At 38.1% G+C, this 16,821-nt stretch overlaps 1 protein-coding gene across 2 annotated transcripts in view; it reads right to left on the bottom strand.

The window, feature by feature from the left end:
- The window catches only part of pi4kab (phosphatidylinositol 4-kinase, catalytic, alpha b), a 56,231-nt gene that overhangs the window by 32,683 nt on the left and 6,727 nt on the right, over positions 1-16,821 (bottom strand). For both annotated transcript variants that reach the window (XM_061928655.1, XM_061928656.1), the window contains exons 5-19: positions 8,272-8,344; positions 7,924-8,186; positions 7,768-7,834; positions 6,402-6,550; positions 6,265-6,330; positions 6,077-6,173; positions 5,781-5,972; positions 5,578-5,678; positions 5,126-5,255; positions 3,349-3,478; positions 3,163-3,258; positions 2,889-3,072; positions 2,676-2,779; positions 905-1,073; positions 768-818 (exon numbers count right to left, since the gene is read on the bottom strand). In XM_061928655.1, the coding sequence (XP_061784639.1) occupies positions 768-818; positions 905-1,073; positions 2,676-2,779; positions 2,889-3,072; positions 3,163-3,258; positions 3,349-3,478; positions 5,126-5,255; positions 5,578-5,678; positions 5,781-5,972; positions 6,077-6,173; positions 6,265-6,330; positions 6,402-6,550; positions 7,768-7,834; positions 7,924-8,186; positions 8,272-8,344 (1,872 nt within the window). The remainder of the gene's footprint in view (positions 1-767; positions 819-904; positions 1,074-2,675; positions 2,780-2,888; positions 3,073-3,162; positions 3,259-3,348; positions 3,479-5,125; positions 5,256-5,577; positions 5,679-5,780; positions 5,973-6,076; positions 6,174-6,264; positions 6,331-6,401; positions 6,551-7,767; positions 7,835-7,923; positions 8,187-8,271; positions 8,345-16,821) is intronic.

The raw sequence follows: 16,821 nt of genomic DNA, 5'->3' as shown, positions 1-16,821 counted from the left end.
GATCATTTAACTGAACTCTGGTTCATGCCAGCTTGTCTTAAAAGGGTCTTGTTATGATGTTTTTCTACATTTAAAACACTTCCTTGTGGTCTACATAACATGTAATGGTGGTTCCATCCATCCATCCATTTTCTACCGCTTATTCCCTTCGGGGTCGCGGGGGGTGCTGGCTCATTGGTCTAGATTTTGCATAGATTATGTTTTACAGACCATCTTCAAACTGCTTTTGGAATGTCTCTTCAGGATGCGCCATTTTGTTTGCAGTCTTATTTACATGCCTCCAGTTCAACTGCGTCTTTGCCACGCCAGTCATGTTGTAGTTTTTAGCGTTTTCATAATGAGTCTACTGACAGATATGTTAGAAATATACACTACTTTGTATTAGACATGGCAACCGTGGATGATGCATTTGCATGTAGAGCCAGTCTGCCCCACAACAAGAAGATAAAGAAAAAGAAGGAACTTATTGACTACAATGTTGGACTACAATGACGATCAAAGCTCGTTGGGTAAATCGCTACCATATATGGGATATCCGCTGACGTCACATGTTGGAAAAACGCCACCAGTTGTGCAAATTCCAAACAGGTCGTTTGGAGGAAATATCAAGGAAGGCAAGATTGTTTTATAAATATCTCTGCAATGCCACCATGGCTTGATTTCAAATTTTCGGGACTTACGTAGATCTCAAACACACAAAAACAGGTAATAATATGTAAGGAAAGTTTGTTTTGCATAATAGGACCCCTTTAAAGGCAACAACTCACCACAGCAATCACTGGGATGAGAACACCGAGATTCCCAGCACTACTTGAAGACTGCAGAAGACGAGAAGACAGAATTGTGTTTTTTACATCCCATTACCAAAGAAAGTACATGCATGGAGATGTATCCAAATATGTACTTTGAACGCTGGCCCTTTATCTGATGCCCGCTCACTGGCTCGCTTCCCTTCTAGGCCCAGTTGTACAAAAAGTTCCAGGAGGTTCATCATGAGTTCATCCACCAGCTGCTCCCCCTGCAGGTTGGCAGCAATGTTGGCCAAAGCGTTTATCACTGCCAATGAGCAGTGCCTTGAGTGGAAATAGAACAAAGGTGGATAAGTGTTACTGCATTATTTACATCATTAGCAGTTTACCTATCAGATACCCTCTGTGAAGAAACTGTGTTTTGGATGGTTTTCATGCATATGCTTTAAGCACTGGCATGCATGCACTACAGGTGAACCTAAAAAAAATAGAATATTGTGCAAAAGTCCATCCATGTCAGAAATGCACCTTTAAATATGAAACGAATATGTGATATAAACTCATTACATGCAAAGTGGGGTATGTCATGCCATTAATTGTATAATTGTTATGATCATAGCGTACAGTTTTTGAGATTTTCTGAGATTTTCATAAGAGTTAAACCATAATCATCAAAATTATATCAAGAGAAGGCTTGAAATATCTTGAGTTGCATGTTATGAGTCAATATCATATATTATGGTTCATGGTGTAAGTTTATTTTGAATAAGCATACAGTTAAAGTATGATACATCACATATTAATCCCATTGGGTTGAGTTTTTTCCTGCCCTGATGTGGGATCTGAGCTGAGGATGTTGTTGTGGCTTGTGCAGCCCTTTGAGACACTCATGAATTAGGGCTATATAAGTAAACATTGATTGATATTTCCAGTTTCTAATTGCATGTCTTAAAAAGGAGTGGGAAGAAGCAGAGCTTCTTCCCACTCCTTGGGAAGAAGCTCAACAAGAAGATGGCTTGTTGAATTCAACAAGAAGATGGCTTGTTGAATTCGATACTGATCGATTGATCAGTATCGAATTTAATTCGATACTGATCAAATGTCTTAAGTGTTGTTAGTGCATTTAATTATTTTAATTTATATTTTTCTCTATGGTTAAATGTATCCTCTTTTGTTTAGAATAATTGTTGTACATTTTTGGGGAGAGGTTTTAGTTTGCTTTGTACTTGTACATAATTTTAGCTGGTTGCAAATGCACCATATCATTGAGTTTCAATATTTTTGATTCAGTAATTAACTGGTTTGAATGTTTTCTATATCCAACATTATTATGTATTATTCTAACTGACCTCTTTTGTAAGATGGTTAGTGAAACCAAACAGTTCAGTTGCGATTGATTGAATGCCCTGAGATTACAATGACCCGGATGAATAAGAATATTCATAGACTTACTGAATGAAGTACACTTTTGTAGTTATTTCCCCGTATTTCTACACAATAATTCAGATAAGGTAACACTAGCAAGCAGTAGAGAATATGGAATAATTTTTGATCCATAACATATTCATTATTCATATTCATTATTGATGTAGTTCTTGCCACCTTTTATGATTACACCCAAAATGTGGTTTCCCTGTAATAGTAGTTTGTAAAACTACAATGCATTATAATGAGGGCTGTTGATTAAATAATAAGTACAAACTAGAACGTTGTTGATAAATAGAGTGTTGATGAAATAATAACATAAATATTTACAACATTTAAATAAATGAATCAATTTACAAATACAAAAATAAAAACACTAGGTGTTTCTAATATTGTGGTCACATAAAAGTGGCAACAGATTGTCACAGAATTGGCATCGTCTTAGAAATTGATATACAGTAGTTATCATTCAATGTGAGAAGCCCTGACACTAACACTTACCTGTAGCCATGATCTCTGGAGTCCTTGGTAGCGGAGTATACGACTGAACTGGCCTTCACACTAATTTGCTGAAACAGGTTCCACACTTCCTGGTAGATGTATTGCTAAATGACATGATATTTACAATATTTACCAGCCTTGTTGTAAGCTAATTTCAGAATATACTCTGACACTTGTCTAAGCCAAACAGATGGCTGCCTCATTCAGACTTACATTCCCTGTAATGACCATGCAGCCTAGCTGGTCTATTATGAGCACGTCCAGCTGGGACGGAGGCTGACAGAACTTTTGCTGTAAGATCTGCAGGATGTGCTCCATCACTTTAGGCGTGTCTCTCAGAGCCACGGCAATGTGGCCCAGCGCCCGTATGGTGTGATCTGGGATAAGATGTGCATCCCTGGCAAAAGAAACAAGGTGTGTTATAGGAGCTTATTGTTTGTTCACAAACATTTAGAACTGTCTCATACAATGCAGAGCTGTTGCTCACTTATCATTTTCCTGTGAAATGTAAAGACGGTTGGACAAGCTAGCAAGAAAGGCCTCCACAATGACATTGTCCATAGTCAGACCAGCTATTAGACATCTGTGCAGACAAAAAAGGAATCCATGGTTTTTTTTTGTTATGCTACAAGCATTTCTCTTGTTGAAGTTAGGTAAGCCTTTTGCATCAGACCTGCAGATGTTATCGATGGAAATATCTCGGAGCTGCTCGTACATGGAAGGTTGGTCTTTCTTGTTGGACAGGATGCTGAATGTGGACTGGGAGTGCTCATTGGTCACATTGATCCTAATTTCTCCTGTGCCTTGACAATGAAAACATAATTCAAATGATTAAGGGGCTAAAGTGGAACTGAATTTTTTTAACTTGACCTATCACTTACAATCCCTATGTGAGACAAGCACACATGTATTGTTCTTTTTTAATGCATTCTAAATCATAAACAAACACTAGCAAGAGTCAGCTAATAATGAAGGTAATGGAGCTTTGCTCTATACCGCCCACAAAGACCTCTAAAAAACCTACACAATTAATATACATAGTGTAAGTATATATGTAATGTAGGAGCCGGGAAATTCCTTACATTTCAAATTTACCGTATTTATAATTTTAAGCATTACCGAAACATTTTGACGTGCATTGATTTCACAGAGAGCACTGATTTCACAAAGCGCGTCACAATGTCCGCCATTTCCTTCAACAACAACAACTACTACTACTAATTATGTCAGCCTTACTGAGAGACAACGACTACTACTTTGGGACAAAAGATAATCTAGAACCTTATGTTTTTGAGCCTGAATACACGGAAGATTTGCAAATCATGCTATAGCGAAATACTAAGCATCATGTATCACTAATGCTAAGTGCTAAATAAGAAATACAAACTATAAACATAATAAAACAATCACTAAATGTCCGCCTTTAGTGGGATGCCAACTGATAGGATGTCTATATCTTTCAGCACAAGACTTGTGTTCCCTTTTAGATGATACATTAATTGTAATCCTCACGCAGGTTAAAAAAAAAAAAAAAAAAAAGGTGGGCGCAAACGAGCATCTTGTCTTGGCTACCTCGCAATGTCTTTAGTTCAAAGGTGAATTTTAAAGTTGACCAACTTCTCGGCTTATAGATAGATAGATAGATAGATAGATAGATAGATAGATAGATAGATAGATAGATAGATAGATAGATAGATAGATAGATGATAGATAGTTAGATAGATAGATAGATAGATAGATAGTACTTTATTGATTCCTTCAGGCCACAAACTTCTACATTACAGGTGTGAGTCATGATTTATAATCTAGCACTAACATTTACCAACTCAGAGGCGATGTAGCAGCTCACTGGCTCAGTATGTCATTAGCTGCAGTAGTTAGTTACCTTGGCGGTCAATGCCCTGTGTTACTAAAAGTAGTTCCTCTGCGTTAATTCTCACAATAACAGTGTTAAACCTGGGAAAGATGCAGATCACGTCATATAAATGTCCGATTTTGGAGGTTTTTTAGAGGGCTTTTTGAGCAGAATAGATGACTCCCATTAGTTACATTTTAGCCGTCTCGTTCGACAGTTGAGAAAAACATTGCATCTGTAGAGGTTATATCTACAGTTTTCTGAAACATTGCCACTTTTTTCTATAAATTTAAAATTTTTGGAAATCTGAAAAAATTGGAGCGGCTTTGTGTTTAATCTCAGGGGCATTTTTGCTTTGACCACATGACAAGTTTGGAGCTGATTGATTAATTGAATAGCTCTTCACTAGTGAACACGGTGTACTGATCAATGGTGAACAAGACATTGATGTGGTAATGACAGTGTTATATAATCACTTGTGTTGCACTGCTCTGTTAGCTCATAGCTGGGTTCTAATCCACCTCAACACCTGTTTAAAATAATACGCTCTGCAGCAAAAACTATTATGGTAGCAGGTTTACTTGTGTGCTGGTACCTGAATTGTACTGGCTGTGGTACTTGTAAAGCTTTATGAGAACAGGGGAAGGAACCACCAGGAAGTCCCTGAGAGATGTTGAAGCAGAGTGAGCCACCACAGGAAACCTCTCACAAAGACGCCCCAGGCCCTGCAAAATAAAAGGGCAGCATTAATATGTAAAATCAACATTAATCAAAGCAAAACCTAAGGGAAATGTATAATTATATTGCACTAGATACACTCAAATACAACTTTATATTATACTATGATCCAATAAAAGAGATATCATAATGTTCAGTTTTAATTGACAGTCAGATATGTATTTATTTAACAATGCTACAACAACTGTAAAAAAAAATGGATGTAAGTGGATGGATAAATGAATAGTATTGTGGTGGTGATACAAAACTGTGTTCCTAATATTTTTCCTCTGATTGTATTCTAGCTACAAGTGAAATGCAGTGATTTACCTGCAGGCAACAGATGAGCAGGGGCATGTGAGCGATAATTACTTTACTTGAGGTTTTTGACTGCAGCTTCTCGGTCAATTTGCTGCACAAGTTCTCAGCTCCTGACATGTGGAAAGTCAAACACACACACACACTCAGCTGATTACTGATTGGGCTATAGCGAAACAGTGTGATGGCCACCCTCCAGGCTAATAATCGATTACCTTGCTCATCTTTGACGGCCCACACCATGAGGTCAACGCAGGCAGCGTTGGCTTGGCAACGGAGCTTTAGGGGGCTCTGTTCTCCTGGCAACCCCCCCGCGTCATGAAGTACCCGTTGCAGCTCTGACTGACTACTGCTAAATTGTTCCAAAACAAAGTCATGGACTTCCCGCACAAACGCCGGTTGCAAGGCTGCGATGCACAAAGGAAGGAGTAAACCAATATGTGGGTTGATTTGAACATGACTTGCCTTTGTTTTGGAATAAACATGGATTTAAAACACTTGATGGATTTACCATTCATGTTGTATAGTGTGTCTCGCAGCATTTTGAATACGCATACATAGAGAGGGTCACTGAAGTTTTTGTAATAGAGGTTGATTCCAGGGTTAGACTTTGGCAGAACACACAGGAAAGACAAATATAAATTAGATGAAGAAAACGACACAGTTTTGACTTGATTGGCAGTTCCATATGACATTTACCTCTGTTGCTTCAGCTATGGTGGCGTCAAGGGTTTTCAAAAAAGATTCCGAAACAAACACCTTCACCTAACGAGGACAAAATACTCAAGGTAAAGCAAACGCATGCTGTAGGCGTTAAAGTTACAGTAGACACCTACCATGCTGAGGAGCTGGTGAAGAAGATGATTGGGTACCTCAATGTGTTTCTCTCCCTCTACCAGGAAGAGAGGAGACACTGACAAACTGGAGCTGATGGTGGAAAAATAGTAGCCAGGTTCCATTACCGTGCTGTCAGGGAGGTAAGCACCTGGAAAGAAATAGACGAGTTGAGTCGGTGACCCTAATGTTAACAAAATATTTAATAAATGATTACTACATGATATATTTCTAAATACAGGGTTCCCCAAATCATGAATATAAACTACCGTATTTTTCGGAGTATAAGTCGCTCCGGAGTCTAAGTCGCACCGGCCGAAAATGCATAATAAAGAAGGAAAAAAACATATATAAGTCGCACTGGAGTATAAGTCGCATTTTTGGGGGAAATGTATTTGATAAAACCCAACACCAATAATAGACATTTGAAAGGCAATTTAAAATAAATAAAGAATAGTGAACAACAGGCTGAATAAGTGTACGTTATATGACGCATAAATAACCAACTGAGAACGTGCCTGGTATGTTAACGTAACATATTATGGTAAGAGTCATTCAAATAACTATAACATATAGAACATGCTATATATGTTTACCAAACAATCTGTCACTCCTAATCGCTAAATCCGATGAAATCTTATACGTCTAGTCTCTTCCGTGAATGAGCTAAATAATATTATTTGATATTTTACGGTAATGTGTTAATAATTTCACACATAAGTCGCTCCTGAGTATAAGTCGCACCCCCTGCGACTTATAGTCCGAAAAATACGGTAGGTTTATTATTGTGGTTGTAGTCTGTAGTGGTAAAGAACTGTACTGAAACATACTGTTTTTAAATATTTGGGGTCATTTATTTAGAGCAGTGTTTCTCAAACTGTGGTGTGTGTACCACTAGTGTGTCCATTTAGTGGTATGCCAAAGAATCCCTTGATAAAAGTACAGTGTTTTATTTTCCTATAATATAACAGAGTTACCGTGCAAACAGTGTGTAATGTTAGAATGGCCAAAAATATTGAATATACTTGTTAAATAAAACTACTGCCTTATTTTTAATGAATACTTAGGCCTACCATGCTACTGTATTTTAATGTTGGTCATTTTGGTGGCACTTGGAGAGCTAAGTGTTTTCTGAGTTAGAATTAGAGTCAAAATATCAGAAACAACTCTTGAGTATGAGGCAGTGCAATTGTATTGTATACTGTACCCCTGTAAACGACAACCACAACAATGCACATATTGTTAAACTGTTACCTTAGACATTTAAATGTTGTACAGTGTACTGTATGCTGTAACTCCTGTATTAGGTTGTGCAGGTTAATCTAATATTTTGTTTGTGTAGTATATATCAGCCTCTGTGTCTCTTACCTTCAAAATATTGTGGGCCAGGTGTTGTGGGAGAGCATGGTGAATTTCCCCCTGCATCTGCACAAACCTATGAGAAACACAACTTTAACATCAAGCAACAAACTCATATGCATATAAAAATTGGTGGTGACATTTTTTACATGTATGTAAACACACCTGTGCAGAGAAGTCTTGGCTGGCCGCAGCGCGTCGACGCAGAGTGTCACTTTGGTAAACCGTCAGCAGGGAGGACGGAATAATAGAACGAAAGTCATTGAAGGATCGACGCCGCACACCTTCCGTTTCCTCTGGGACGTAACGGGCCTGAGGCGAGTCTTTGGGAAACAACTTAGACAGGAGGGCTTCGTCGGTGACGCTGTAGCGACCAAATGCTCGTGTCATGCCCAGCAGGCTGGGAACAATGTGTCGGCACAGGTAGACTACAGAAGAAGAAACAGAGAGAAAGAGAGTCATGATTTTTTCAGGACTGTTTTTCTATTGTGGGGGACACTTGCGTACTATTACCTTTGTCATGGTTATCAGGTTTTTGGCACATTCCCTGTAATGTCTGCATGACTTCCATGATGGTGTCCATGATCTGAGTAAAAGCAGAACAACTTAGCAAAAGAGCATCCCTATTAATCTGTGCTACCTCTACAATACACTACAATTACTACTACTGGTTCTCAATTGGTGGGTCGGGAGTCAGGACCTTAAAATGGGTAGTGGATAGTTTCTCAAATGTCTCAGACATGCATTTGACACATGCGATTGAATGACACTAATGTTGTTTTTTGGAGAGAAAATGTGAAAAATAACAGATTTAAACTGATACACCTGCAATTTACACTTTTATACATTTGTCCTTTTTTAATATTTCATTTTACATAATTTTTTTTTTTTATGATGTTCTTTCACAGTTTAGTTGTGCTCCTATATGCACTTTGCATACATAAGAATGTAAAGGGCTGCTTGCAAGTTGCTCAGTTAAATTTTTTAACCTTTCAACATTTTTTAAACCAAAAATATAACGAGAACACTCCTGGCTAGCTGATGTTAAAGTTAAAGTACCAATGATTGTCACACACACACTAGGTGTGGTGAAATTTGTCCTCTGCATTTGACCCATTCCCTTGTTCATCCCCTGGGAGGTGAGGAGAGCAGTGCGCAGCAACAGTGTCGCGCCCGGGAATCATTTTTGGTGATTTAACCCCCAATTTCAAACCTTGATGCTGAGTGCCAAGCAGGGAGGTAAAGCGTCCCATTTTTATAGTCTTTGGTATGACTCGGCCGGGGTTTGAACTCACAACCTACCGATCTCAGGGCGGACACTCTAACCACAACCATTAGTGGGTTTACAGAATACTGCATAAACATATATATGCAGTACAGAATATTGCATTTATATATATATATATATATATATATATATATATATATATATATATATATATATATATATACAAACCCCGTTTCCATATGAGTTGGGAAATTGTGCTAGATGTAAATATAAACGGAATATAATGATTTGCAAATCCTTTTCAACCCATATTCAATTGAATGCACTACAAAGACAAGATATTTGATGTTCAAACTCATAAACTTTATTTTTTTTTGCAAATAATAATTAACTTAGAATTTCATGGCTGCAACACGTGCCAAAGTAGTTGGGAAAGGGCATGTTCACCACTGTGTTACATCACCTTTCCTTTTAACAACACTCAATAAACGATTGGGAACTGAGGAAACTAATTGTTGAAGCTTTGAAAGTGGAATTCTTTCCCATTTGTTTATGTAGAGCTTCAGTCGTTCAACAGTGCGGGGTCTCCGCTGTCGTATTTTACGCTTCATAATGCGCCACACATTTTTGATGGGAGACAGGTCTGGACTGCAGACGGGCCAGGTAAGTACCCGCACTCTTTTTTTACAAAGCCACGCTGTTGTAACATGTGCTGAATGTGGCTTGGCATTGTCTTGCTGAAATAAGCAAGGGCGTCCATGAAAAAGACGGCGCTTAGATGGCAGCATATGTTGTTCCAAATCCTGTATGTACCTTTCAGCATTAATGGTGCCTTCACAGATGTGTAAGTTACCCATGCCTTGGGCACTAATGCACCCCCATACCATCACAGATGCTGGCTTTTGAACTTTGCGTCGATATCAGTCGGGATGGTTCGCTTCCCCTTTGGTCCGGATGATACGATGTCGAATATTTCCAAAAACAATTTGAAATGTGGACTGATCAGACCACAGAACACTTTTCCACTTTGCTCGGGCCCAGAGAAGCCGGCGGCGTTTCTGGATGTTGTTGATAAATGGCTTTCGCTTTGCATGGTAGAGCTTTAACTTGCACTTACAGATGTAGCGACAAACTGTATTTAGTGACAGTGGTTTTCTGAAGTGTTCCTGAGCCCATGTGGTGATATCCTTTAGAGATTGATGTCGGTTTTTATACAAGGCCGTCTGAGGGATTGAAGGTCACAGTCATTCAATGTTAGTTTCCGGCCATGCCTCTTACATGGAGTGATTTCTCCAGATTCTCTGAACCTTTTGATGATATTATGGACCGTAGATGTTGAAATCCCTAAATTTCTTGCAATTGCACTTTGAGAAATGTTGTTCTTAAACTGTTTGACTATTTGCTCACGCAGTTGTGGACAAAGGGGTGTACCTCGCCCCATCCTTTCTTGTGAAAGACTGAGCATTTTTTGGGAAGCTATTTTTATACCAAATCATGGCACCCACCTGTTCCCAATTAGCCTGCACACCTGTGGGATGTTCCAAATAAGTGTTTGATGAGCATTCCTCAACTTTATCAGTATTTATTGACACCTTTCCCAACTTCTTTGTCACGTGTTGCTGGCATCAAATTTTAAAGTTAATGATCATTTGCAAAAAAAAAAAAATTTATCAGTTTGAACATCAAATATGTTGTCTTTGTAGCATATTCAACTGAATATGGGTTAAAAATGATTTGCAAATCATTGTATTCCGTTTATATTTACATCGAACACAATTTCCCAACTCATATGGAAAAGGGGTTTGTATATATATATATATATATATATATATATATATATATATATATATATATATATATATATATATGTATATGTATATATACATATATATATATATATATATATATATATATATATATATATATATATATATATATATATATATATATATGTATATATACATATATATATATATATATATATATATATATATATATATATATGTGTATATATATATATATATATATATATATGTATACATATATACAGTTTATGCCTGAGGATTTTTTTGTCACTCACTGCTGTCTGGTCTACACGTAAACGAAGGGAGTGTGTGCACATACACAAAAGCAGTCCAAGAGAAGCAACCACTGTAACAATTTGCAGTCTTGTTGTTGTTATGATACGCTGTATATACAGTAAATGATAGCTAATGTTAGCTATCCAAATTGCTATTATCACATAAAGCTAACATTCTTCTTCTTGTCTGTGAAACATCTACACAGTGTGGTTACGTCCTCAATACCAGCACACTGTATCTGAGTTGGAGTTTTTTTTAAGATTCCTGTTTGGCTGAGGATTAGGCACTCAAATAAGATGTGCTGTGCGGTCTGGTTGATGAATTCATATTGTTATCGAAGTGCCCAACACCAGTTTGTAGGTGATTTAGGGGGACACATTCCTTGCGGGGTAGTTTGGCGGCAGGTGGCAACATTGTGTTTGGTTGGAATGTAAATTGGTTGGGGCGCTGGATTTCCAGCTGGTGAGCTCTCCATGCTTCAACGATGTTAAAGTCGGAGCTCCAAAGAGTTGCCACATGGCGGAAGAAAAGGCGACAGGAAAGTAGGCGTCAGCGGTCCAGTTTTTAGTTCACGGCAAGGTTGTGGAGAAGATGTCCTGAGTTCAGTCAGGCTCTGTTCTCAAGTCTGTGGGTGAGATGCTCTTTGTACAAGGCTGCTGGTACAATGTCCAGCAAGCACTGGCAGGAACTTTGATATGGTAAACCACAAGCAGCCAGTGATAATCCTCAGTGTGTCATTGAATGTGGTGTCAAGCTTATGTGTGCACGCTCTTGCACCACACTGGGGTATCGTACTCTGCAGGTCTGTAGATCAGAGTGAGAGCAGTTTCTTCCCATTATCTACGTATTATTTGTCAATAATTACAATTTGAATGTGATATTTTTTATCATATTAGAAAAAGTTAACTCCGCCAGGGGGCGGAGTTAAGGGGGAGGAGTATATTTATAGCTAGAATTCACTGAAATTAAAGTATTTCTTATATATATATATATATATATATATATATATATATATATATATATATATATATATACACACACACACACACACAGGTACAAGCCAGTAAATTAGAATATTTTGAAAAACTTGATTTATTTCAGTAATTGCATTCAAAAGGTGTAACTTGTACATTATATTTATTCATTGCACACAGACTGATGCATTCAAATGTTTATTTCATTTAATTTTGATGATTTGAAGTGGCAACAAATGAAAATCCAAAATTCCGTGTGTCACAAAATTAGAATATTACTTAAGGCTAATACAAAAAAGGGATTTTTAGAATTTCCTTTGGAAATCGAGGTCCCAGAGTCTGGAGGAAGACAGGAGAGGCACAGGATCCACGTTGCCTGAAGTCTAGTGTAAAGTTTCCACCATCAGTGATGGTTTGGGGTGCCATGTCATCTGCTGGTGTCGGTCCACTCTGTTTCCTGAGATCCAGGGTCAACGCAGCCGTCTACCAGCAAGTTTTAGAGCACTTCATGCTTCCTGCTGCTGACCTGCTCTATGGAGATGGAGATTTCAAGTTCCAACAGGACTTGGCGCCTGCACACAGCGCAAAATCTACCCGTGCCTGGTTTACGGACCATGGTATTTCTGTTCTAAATTGGCCCGCCAACTCCCCTGACCTTAGCCCCATAGAAAATCTGTGGGGTATTGTGAAAAGGAAGATGCAGAATGCCAGACCCAAAAACGCAGAAGAGTTGAAGGCCACTATCAGAGCAACCTGGGCTCTCATAACACCTGAGCAGTGCCAGAAACTCATCGACTCCATGCCACGCCGCATTAACGCAGTAATTGAGGCAAAAGGAGCTCCAACCAAGTATTGAGTATTGTACATGCTCATATTTTTCATTTTCATACTTTTCAGTTGGCCAACATTTCTAAAAATCCCTTTTTTGTATTAGCCTTAAGTAATATTCTAATTTTGTGACACACGGAATTTTGGATTTTCATTTGTTGCCACTTCAAACCATCAAAATTAAATGAAATAAACATTTGAATGCATCAGTCTGTGTGCAATGAATAAATATAATGTACAAGTTACACCTTTTGAATGCAATTACTGAAATAAATCAAGTTTTTCAAAATATTCTAATTTACTGGCTTGTACCTGTATATATATTAATATATATATATATACATATAGTACAGTAAACAGTAATGAAAACACAGTTGTTCTACTAACTGTACTGTACTTGCTGCTTACTTTAAAATTAAAAAAAACACTTACCTTTCATTATTTGAGTAGCTTTTGTTCTGCCATTTGAGTACTTGCATAATACCAGGAATGTAGGCTCATATGACTTCTTTGTTTGTCTTGTCTTTATTGCACAAGATGTAATTCAACCACACAACAGCTCCAATGTGTGTCTATCTCTTTTCCCGGCAAAACTCGAACACCCACTTCCTATTAACAACGTCACTTCCCTATCTCTCCCGGAAGTCCCGCCCCCCAGGCAAAGTCATTGGCTAACACCCCGTAGCCAGCCGCTACAGTATTAACGTGCCGGCTCTAACACACGCTGCCTGCCTACTTTATGGGTTATAGATAAACCTATGTATAATGGAGACATACATAATAGTCTCCTTTTCAGGTGAGAGACGACGCTAAGGGCAGTGCCTTTAAGGCACGCCACCAATATAGTTTTTCGGCTCGAAATCGGGAGATTTTCGGGAGAATGGTTGTCCCGGGAGATTTTCGGCAGAGGCACTGAAATTTGTGAGTCTCCCGGAAAATTCGGGAGGGTTGGCAAGTATGGACTGCTCGGCCCCGAAGCACCCACGGGATCGGCGCATATGCCACCATGAATGTGTAAATGTGGAGTGAATAAACAGAGCGAACTAAGCACTTGCTTAGGGCCCTGCGGCCACTAGGGGGCCCCCAACAGCAATTAACAAAAAATATAACTTTTTAGTTTTTGTATGAATGAGTCCGATTGATGATTTCTACATGATAAAAATATATTATTGTACAAAGACACAACTTCCGTTCAACTGAGTGTTGCTGCTGCTGCTAGTATTTATTCCTGCCTCTCTGTAAATGTAAAAGCTTTGCCTCTGCTGCACCCAGACTCTGTGCCCCCCCACAGAGTCAGGCGGGTCGTGCCCACCCTGGGCTGGAAGCTGTTTATTTTATTTTATATTAATTTTTCTTACATAGCAGCAGGAAAAAATAGGACAATATTTAATCAATTACAAAGGCACATCGACTAAGTCGATAGCCCAATTATCAAACAGTTTAGTTAAGTATAAAAAAGAGCCAAAAAGGTTGACAGAAATTAAATCCAATCTTATTTCATTTTGTCTTGTCGATGGGTGGGACAAGTTAGGAGTATATCCAATCACAGCTCTATAATGGCGTACATTGAAAGAGATGGGGGTTAGTTATGAAGCCAATCAAATGCTTTTCCTCTTCAGATGAGGAAGTCAGTAGTCCCAGCCAAAAACAAAACCAAAATGTGTGGCTTTAACATTTTTCACAATGTATTATGTGTACAACTGGGATAAAGTGAAGAGGACACATTTGATTTTTACTCCTATGATGCCATCAGCAGTCGAGCCATCAATCGTGACATCACAACGTTGAGTCAAATATTTTACTTCCGCCGCTTCGTGAGTGCGCATCTATCGCTAAACCTTCACTGCTGGGGCTTCATCTGCCACAGGACCACAACTGATTACTTCATGTAAGACAAACACTTATATTTGTGGTTATTGTAACTATAATTGTTAGAAACTATGTAAGCCTTTATTGTGTCTGAGAAATCAAAGTTTCTATTTCTATGACATTAATGAGATTGTAAAAAGGACTGTTATTGAGCCGATGTTGATGTGCTAAAACCTTTTTCTTCTTTAAAAGCTACATACAATATTAACTGTTATTTGTTCATGCACATAATAAATATTAATAAAGTGTTTGGATGTATCCATTAAATCATTGGTTTTTAAAAAGTGATTCAAAGTAATATTTTGATATTGATGCATCTTATCTCTGCATCTCCTAAGGCAGGGATGTCAAACATGCAATCTGGCCCGCGAAGAGGTTCTATCCGGCCCACAAGATGAGTTTGCTACGTGTAAAATTGAGCTGCACTTTTAAATGAAAGAAACTGCTCTTCTAATTGTGTCCACTGGATGTCGCAAAAGCAATTACCGGTATGCTAGGTAAGCAAATAATTTACACCGGGGCGAGCAAGTATACCAAGCAAGAGAGGTACACGGTAAAGCGGGGCTGCGACACTTTCCCCTCGACCCAACGTAAAACAAACAGGATTAAAATAAACAAATGGTAACCCCACTTAAAGTGCTGCGTGAGACAATGCACATTGATATAGTTCTGTAAAAATAAATGTCTTCTGTGCAAATTAAAAAATGTTAACAGTGGAAATGATAAAGAGGTAGTTGATACATAGAAGCATGTTTATTTATACTTTATTTTGTTTTTTGTTCAACCCTAGATGGACTGTGACTCAAAGTTTAATTGCTTTGTAGATACACTGAGATTAAGTCTAACTTCATTGTGTTCTTCATAGTGTTTTTGAAACGGCACCATTTTTTTTCTCAGAATTTTCAACTAACTTGAAGTGTTTTTGTCAAGAGGATTATTCGAGATATGTACATTTCAGAATGTGCTTGTTCTATTTTGGGCCGAAGTAAAACAAAGAAAACAATCTGAAGTTGTCGTAGCTGTATTTTTAAGTTATTATGCCATGATTTTACCCGTCCAGCCCATGTGGTAATATATTTTCCTCCATGCGGCCCCTGAGCTAAAATATGATTGATACCTCTGTCCTAAGGTTAGTCTATTAATGTATGCACAGACAAGATGTGTCAATATCAAAATATTACTTTGAATCACTTTTTGGCACCCAAGAATACATTGATTTAATAAATACATCCAAACACTTTATTAATATTTATTATGTGCATGCAAAAATAAGTTACAATTTTTGTAGATTTTAAACAAGAAAGAAGTTTTAGTCCCAGCAGTACAGCTTTAGCAAGCGCATGCGCTCACGTAGCAGGAATACATTTTTGGCAGGGGCCCCCCTGAAAGACATTTGATGCCCCCCTTAAATGTTTTTCTGTCGTGGCCGTGCAGTGCGCACTGTAACTGTGCATCCAAAGTGCAGGTAGAGGCAAAATGTCACAAAAATGTCACAAAAAAGGACATTCTACAGGTACAGAAAAAAGAAAGTGGAAGAGGAGGAAAAAACTGCCAAGATAGTTGTGTATGTTTAACACACAAAGTAACACACAAAAAAATGTACTTTAGGACTGTGCGCTCTTTGCAAAATGTAAAATAATAACATTATTAATTGAAGACTAATATGTACAAGACTGGTGAGACAAGATGACACTTTTACTGTAAATACAAAGCTTTATCACTCGGAATATTCAACACCAGGCCACTCTTGTAGCTGAATGTTGTACATGGACATCACTCATTCATTGGTATTAGTTGTGTTATTATTGCATTGGCATTATTTATGTTCTTTACTGGACCACCACCACATATTTATAAATGACATGTCATACACATGTAAAAACATGCCAGGCTAACAATAGGATAATGTACACAACACTGCCAGAGCTGCAATGATTGCATGTGTGTGAATGATCAACAATCAATATTATTGGCAGAAATAGAGTACCCCAAAATCCACAGAGGGCCCTAAAATCAGCAATAGAGGGCCCCAAAATCTAAATTTTGCTTAGGGTCCTATGGAGGCTTGGCTCTGTAAATAAAT

The sequence above is a fragment of the Nerophis lumbriciformis genome, linkage group LG33 (assembly GCF_033978685.3).
Source record: "Nerophis lumbriciformis linkage group LG33, RoL_Nlum_v2.1, whole genome shotgun sequence".
NCBI classification, from domain to species: Eukaryota; Metazoa; Chordata; class Actinopteri; order Syngnathiformes; family Syngnathidae; genus Nerophis; species Nerophis lumbriciformis.
This window is presented reverse-complemented; position numbering and strand designations above follow the sequence as displayed.